General features: G+C 42.8%; 1 protein-coding gene across 1 annotated transcript in view; it reads right to left on the minus strand.

Annotated features, from left to right (window-relative positions):
• Nucleotides 1-7,588, minus strand: part of iqgap1 (IQ motif containing GTPase activating protein 1) — a 45,421-nt gene extending 37,833 nt beyond the window's left edge. Inside the window, exons 1-2 of the mRNA XM_019867248.1 lie at nt 7,342-7,588; nt 6,359-6,461 (exon numbers count right to left, since the gene is read on the minus strand). Coding sequence (XP_019722807.1) covers nt 6,359-6,461; nt 7,342-7,387 — 149 coding nt within the window. The 5' untranslated portion in view covers nt 7,388-7,588. The remainder of the gene's footprint in view (nt 1-6,358; nt 6,462-7,341) is intronic.
• Between the last annotated feature and the right edge of the window lie 233 nt (nt 7,589-7,821).

Raw genomic sequence — 7,821 nt, forward strand, 5'->3', positions numbered from 1 at the left:
ATTTCTTTTCTCCAGTCGGTAAAATGTGGGGTTGCCATTATGGCAGGTCTCAAGACTGCGACTAACGTGGTCACAGTGGGGCCACTGAAAAAGATTAGAGCAGGGGTGCCCAAACTTTTTTGACCAAAGATCTACTTTTCGATCAACCAACCTCCCGTGATGGACCCGTTACCATGCACGCGTGCGTATACGCTCGCACGCACGTACACACGCATGCCATAATGAGCAACAGCCTGACACGAAGGCATGCGACGCACTTAGGCAGCCTGTTAACAATCGTAGCTCACGCGTACCGTTTTAAAACGCTTCTCTCGGCCTTCCAGATTCCCATTCTTTGCCCGTCCCCTCGGTGAATTGTACAAAACAAACTCTGAATGAGAATAATGAATACGATAAAAGATATAGCGCATCAACTCTGACCACAAGCTGCAACTGCAAACTGCTGTGCGTTAACAACGTCCGGTGACGCAGTCACACGTCACCGTAGGTTAAAGATGACTTGCATTATTTTATTATTTTAAATACTTTTTTGTGAAGGTGAGACTGATAGAATGATTAGGGTGCAGTGTGCATTAACACAAAAAATATATTACTAACATGCACAGAGACACAAACGTTGTTTTGTTTTTTCCTCTACACTCCTTGGATCGCCTTGTGACCAGTCCGTGTTCTACTGGTCAATCGCGATCGACGTAATGGGCACCCCTAGATTAGAGGTCGCCCCTGTTCAACGAACTGATTGAGGGTGGAAAAAAGTTTCCTTGACTCTAAAAGCCTCAATTTGGTTCATCAACAGACACGCATATGAAGGGCTCAGCCAATCAGAGAAAGTGAAGTTTGGGACCCTCCTCTGATTGGCCATGGTCCAAATATTCCGGTACCGGTACTTTTTTTTTTTTTACTTTATTGAACACTGAAAGAATATCCCTCTAAATGTGGGTGTATGCGCGCATGCGTGTGTAACTCGAACTGCAAGGCCTCCCAGACTGCTCGTTGAGGATATAGTATAGTGTCAGATTTGCGCTACAATTACAACCACATATGAGGAAATTTTTAGCACAAGAACTGTTTTTGTGAGCCTTGTCCGCCAACTGCTCAGCTGTTGAACACCGGCGAAATACCCATTCAAGCATTAGTGTGCGGCATACGTTGGCTGAATGAAAGTGTGGCTTATTTCCTTTCAAAATTAATAATAGCGATGAGGGTGCTGTTAAAATACTTGATGATGATGATTATAATCCCTTCAACTGATTTCTACGACTCAGAGGGATTGTCCCACACTGGTATCATATTTATGAAAGAAATTATTTCCATCCACCACACAGCGCCGTTTTGTCTGCCTGCGCCTCTATCAAATCTAACAAAATCATCCACTGAGGCGTCGCGTCTACCAAATTGACAAACACGCTGAACTAAATCATTACCCCTGCACGAAAATGACAATGCGCACGGTTTTAAGCCAAGCATAGACTTCCTTCTGTCATCGAAGTACGGGTGTGTCGGCGAGGCTGTTTCATGGGCCAAGCACACCCAGATGAGAGCAACACCGCCCTAAACACGCTAGACTAGACTTGCGCATGAAAATGAAGTTACACCCGTTTTTCCGTCAAGGGTACGGGTGCCAGTCTACCAAAATTGGGCGGCAAGTCATTCAAGTAAGTTCCTTGTTTTGTGGAACTGTTCTGAAAATAAAAAACTTTGTTGACCGGATTGGTAATCATTTACCAATCATTATTGTCTAAAATACAGACCACTTTTTTTTAATAAGATTAAATTACTTTTTGTGCTGGGGCACTCAAGAAAAAAGTTGGGTGCACCAGTGCAACCAGTGCAACAAGTTAGTCTGGAGCCCTGCATGTTAATCTCGCGAATGCTCACAAAGCACAACAGGCTATGGGTAGAAAAACGTATTTGTTTCCATCTTTAGTTAAGACAGAGTGAGGGAAAAACTGCCTTGTTCGGTTGCTATTTGATTTGTCTAAAGCTGGTCTAACCCTGCAGAGACAATGACATCACGTCAGAGATGAACATCTGACCATCAAATCTGGTGTAAAGCAAAATTAGTCGTCATGTCACATCATCAATGTAGCCACCACATTACAAGCAAATCCCGTGACGACTGTTGCTAGATAAGAAAAGTGCTTTTGTCCTCTGTCTACTCTTTCACCTACATTTTTGATTTTTTTTCTCCTGGGGGGGTGCAAAATGTAACCAACTGGTAACCGACAACTGTCAATGATGAAACCCCATGCGATGTGCAAACCAAATTCTTTCAATTCTTTAGCCATGTTTTCATTCTCTTGCAACACACGTGCACATACCGGGCAGCAAATGAACATGTAAACAAGAATACGAGAGCTGGAATAAAACTAGAATAAATCAGATGAATAAACACTGGCATTTTCGGACAGGTATTAATGTAAGAATATGTTGTCGTAGTTGTAGTTTGCAGTGCTGAAAAACTATGCAGTACCATACCTTATCTAGCTTAAATGAGAAAGATAAACTGTTAAAAACATTTCGATGTATGATACCGTGTAGTTTAACACCACTGCCTACTACCATCTGAATAATAAACGCAAGGCTTTAATTATTAGCCCGTCTATGGAAATTTGCTGAGGGGCAACTTTTGATGGCTGTGTGATGTAAAATGAGGTAACCAAACTATTAGTATGATGTGGTGCTGATATACACCACTGCAAACTCCACCCACAATAATGCACATTCTATTAAATTAGTGTGACAGTATGTGATAATCAAAATGGAGTTCCTGTTACTGTATTGCTCTTTGGTAATGCAGAATTTGTGTTCTCTCTCATTGGCTTGTGCGAGTGCTCAAAATGTCGTTCATCTGCATATTTACCCAGCCGATAAGAAAATTGCCTCAAACCACACTCATATTTCGGTGTATATTTTAATTAGAGCACTATAACAACCAAACGCGGGTGGGCGTGAACAATATTGGCAACCAGAAATTTCTCTCATTAACATTGGTGCCAATGACGTGAGCGGCCCACATTAGATGTTGCCATGGCAAACAAGCTGTAACAATACATCTATTTCAACAACACCTCTCAAGCGCAAATAGCACAAAATGCTTTCAGACACACTGTATCAAATCTTGGTTCACCATGGCATTTAACTACCAAGCAGCTGTACTCTACTGTATGAATCCCATATTTTTGGCCACGTTCAAAAATGAAGATGAAGAGAACAAAAGTGTGGTATGTAACATTTTAAAAGGGTAAAGTTTGACTGCTTTAAAAAAAAGAAAAATAAACCCAGTATTCATTGCCTCGTGTTTCGTGACCTGCTGTCATTTTTGTTGTAATGCTTCTTATCTGTTTCAATCAATGTTTATATAGCATATATGGTACTTAATCCTCCGTGTATGAAAATGGCTGGCTGGGTGACTTTTGAGTAGCTTTGCTAAAATGAACAAAACCAATTCTGGTAAAACACTCATTTGCCTTGAGTAATTACATTATGAGAGCAACTGAAAGTGCACTCTGCAACAGACACGAATCAACAATGACGACATGTCTAACTCCATTACAGAGCTGAGTCGAAGAAGATTCAGAAGACCGATGTTTTTTTTCTTGTTGTTGCTGCCCCCATTATCAAACGTAATGTTAATTTTTGAACATTTTGAAGCAGTGATCTTGTCCTTTATGACACTCACTATTTGTTTCTGTGTTCGGATCTTGCTTTGATAGTCATTCATTGTGAAAAATATTGTAATAATGCAAAGGGGGAAATGGGAATTGCAATTTATAGTCACAAACATGAATAGAAGTGAGGGACAAAAAAAAACACAATCAAGGTATGCAATGACGGAGAGCATAAACAGGTTCATCTCTGATATATCTGAAAGCGGACATGAAAAAAGTACCACAGTGCAATCAATTTCTTCAGCCCAAAAGGTGCACAAGTTAGTGTGCTCACACACCCTGCCGTGCACCTACAAGAAGAATTCCCTTCATTCCACAAGCGGTCAACCACGATTCAGCTGACAGCACGCAGGTGCCACAACAACATGAGCAAGTCGTTCCAATGAATCCAGTGTGACTTCATAGTTTGGGAGGAGTTCTTTCTACCACGCCGACATTAATGAATATTAACTGAGGAAAAAAGGTACCATTACGGAATCAGGTAAGACTAGTTTTTGAAAAAGTCGGCTTGCAAGATCAAGCATGCAATATTCACATGGTCAAGAACAAGATGACTTCTAATCAGTCTTCAGCTGCTCAATAATGCTCCACATTCATGTGACATGCAAACCTATATATTGAACAAGCACCACCATTGTAATTGATGACAATCGAAGATCATACATACATGATGGCCCCGCTATTTCAAAACAATTTTACTCGAATACAGTAATTACTGTACATTTAAATCAGTGTATGTTTCAGAGTTAACCTCACGCCGTGATAAAACCTTAAACAGGCAATGTCTAAAGTAATATGTTGACACTCTTAACAGTTGTAAAAAAATTAAACAGCTGTGAATTAAAGGGGAGTTTGGAGTTTTTTTTAAAGAAACAACCGTGCCCAAGGGAAAAACAACCTATCAGAGGCAGAAGGCGTGAAAGATGAGGTGTCAATCACCTGCCAATTCAACCAGTTAATTTTGTGTCATTTTAGTATAACTAGTGCTTCGTTTTTGTTGAAACTGACTGTTTACCACAACTGCCATTACAAATGACCATGTTTGAAACTCGTGACTGTGCATGTCAGTGAGGGGCGCAACCCCGAAAAAAAAGATTGACTGACCTTTAAACTGTACGACTTTAGTGACATTTGAATTCAGATGTTCCATTGTATGCAGTGAGACAGCAGGGAAACATTTAAAGAGCAGTCAAACTCTTCCAACGTGATGGGATGGTTACAGAGGAGAAAGTGTGTCATAGTGTGGCCTGACACGTGCGAGTGTGTGGTGGAAAAGCCATGTGACGGAGAACTTGCGAGGACGTTTTGAAAACATTCTTCTCTGGAGAATCCATCCATCCATCCATCCATTTTCCGATCCGCTTATCCTCACAAAGGTCGCTGGAGCCTATCCCAGCTGTCTTTGGGCAGTAGGCGGGGGGACACCCTGAACCGGTTGCCAGCAAATCGCAGGGCATACACAGACGAACAACCAGCCGCGCTCACACTCACACTTAGGGACAATTCAGAGTGTTCAATCAGCCTGCCATACATGTTTTTGGAATGTGGGAGGAAACCAAAGTACCCGGAGAAAACCCACGCAGGCCCAAGGAGAACATGCAAACTCCACACAGGGAGGCCGGAGTTGGAATTGAACCCGGTACCTCTGCACTGTGAGTTCTACGCACTGACCACTGGCCCACCGGGCAGACTCTCTGGAGAATGTGACACTATAAAAAGGCAGTGGCATTTACCACTCAAAAATTCTAGAACATGAAAGCTGGATGATATGTGCCGAGTGGATGTTTACATTCTACCGTCTAACTATTTTGAATGTCAGCCTCATCTTTTGCAGTAATGCGGACTTCAGCACTCACACCGGAACCTGTTGCTGTGACAACGGCAGGTTTCTGTGGCAACGGTGGTAAATAGAAAAATCAACGGGGGACTGAGTCACTTCCTGTTTCATACAATCCTTCCTCTTTTAAATCTGTGGGTCTGTTGGGGCCACAATCTACTCCTGCGGCACCAAAAGCAAACATACTCAGCTGTTAACACACTCAAATGAAAATACGTGCGGGCCAACAAAGGAGCAGACCTGACCTGCAGTGGCAAAAATGTGAGCACATCTTTAAGTATACAGTATACCTATGATATCATCAGGCCGCATCAACAAAAAAAATTCTCCTCTTTATCCTGATGTAGTCATGTAGGAGAATATTATCATTATGCGACAAAAAAAGAGGCTCGTGTTACAAACAAACCTCCTGGACAACTGAATTGTGTGTAGACTCTAGCAGAAACGGGGAATAGACAAGGAAAAAGGATAGAAAGCCATGATTCTCCTGGGTGGATCCATTTCACATTGCGAAGTTATGAGTTTTTCATGGCGCTGTCCTCATAATGGAAAGAAACCTATAAGCCAGTTGCAACCTGCTCTAATTGCATGAATGGGCCTGATCCAACCTGGTACTAGGCACTGAATACTAAAGGCAATACATGTCTCATGTGTTTAATCCAGTGGATCACTACCTTTTACTGAGATTTGGAACTACCAGGTCCGTATATAAAAAATAGCTTAGCAATACGGCAAGACATTCAAGGTCATACTTATTCTCAAATTATAACAAAGGTAAGATCCCAAATCTACTCGTCAGTTAAGTGGCGGATTACACTGCTGATCACTGGATCGGACTTCTAGCTCTAACCTTTTCGCCTCTTCAAGATGACACAGATACTCGTAGGCCATGTTCTGCTGTCGCCTCTCATCCATCTCCTCCGCCGTGAGTCGCTCCACGCCATCCAGGACAGCTGGAGCATGAGAAACATATGAAAAGATGTATTAAAAACAAAAACAGAGTTGCATTTGTTGGGTTGCAGAATACTGAATGGAAATAATCTGTGAGCCCACTTTCCACACAGTTTGCTGACTTCTCGATAGTTCTCTGAACTGAGGGAATTCACAAAGGAAGCCAGACTCGTTTAGTACTCATCTGCGTGGCTGGTTAACATAATTGGGCTCTGGGTTGCCTGTCTGTATAATGTAGCTATGCCTTTGTGCTTGTTTACACACTGGGAATTCAAAAGAAGGGGGAAAAAATGCAGTGGATGTTTGTGGAGTAGCTCTCGTGAGGGAACAGAGCGCAGCGGTGTTTCTTAATTATGGGGAGAATTTGTGGTGAAAGCAATACAGAGGCCCCTTTTAATCCTCCTGTCACAGGTAGACCTGTATGGCACCACAGGCCACATCAGCGGGAGATTGATCCTATTCTCAAAAACAACAGATGAAAAGTGGTGTGCACACATTCCCTCCTTGACGCCTTTTGCTGTTTTCATGCTTACACGTAAACTGCGACCGTCTTCTTTCGAACGCCATGTATAATTAACACGTTGGTTTTAGGTTTAAAATTAAAGATGAATATGTCAATTTTTTTTACTGGCCCATTTCTCAACGCAAAGATTAGTGGGGGGGGGGGGGGTAAAAGCAAAGGCGGAAGTCTGACTTTGGCTCCAACCATGTTGCCAAGATTTAGACTGAGCTGGGTGTGAGACCTTATAAAATAAAGAAATGTTCCTCAAGTCGTCGTTTCTTTGTAGGAAAGAAGACTAGAAGTCAGGAGCTGCAAACGTGCAGCGTACGGAAAAAAAGGCGCCAGTCTGGCATCCCAAAAAAGCAAAAATGACAACTTACAGCCATATCTCGGCCGCGGCCCGTCTGTCTCGTCTGAAGTTGACATCCTCGTCTCTTGACAAACGTCCACCTTCTGTACTCCGAGCTTCACTTCAAACTCGACTTGCTCCCACACTCTTGGTCGAAAACCGAGTTAGAGCAAAAGAAAACCGACAAGGACCTTTCGGTCCTCTTGTTCGTCCAGTGCACACTTACAGTTGAAACTTTTTTTTTCTTCAAACCTGACTTGTGTCACTGGGTGTGTTCTTCCTAATCCAAAAGTATGCGTTTCAGGAAACGGAGTTCCGCGAGCTCGACCGCGTCAAACCTGACGGCGCAGCGACTCCTGCTGTCCGCTGCAGGCAGGGGACACAAAGTTTGAGCAAAAGTCATGCTCATGGTGTGCCTTGTGGGGTTTGCTACAATGGCCCCATAGTGCCCAAACAGACTCTCTCTCTCTCTCTCTCTCTCTCTCTCTCTCTCTCTCTCTTTCTCTCTCTC

The sequence above is a fragment of the Hippocampus comes genome, unplaced genomic scaffold (assembly GCF_001891065.2).
Source record: "Hippocampus comes isolate QL1 unplaced genomic scaffold, H_comes_QL1_v1.1 scaffold2, whole genome shotgun sequence".
Lineage (NCBI taxonomy): Eukaryota > Metazoa > Chordata > Actinopteri > Syngnathiformes > Syngnathidae > Hippocampus > Hippocampus comes.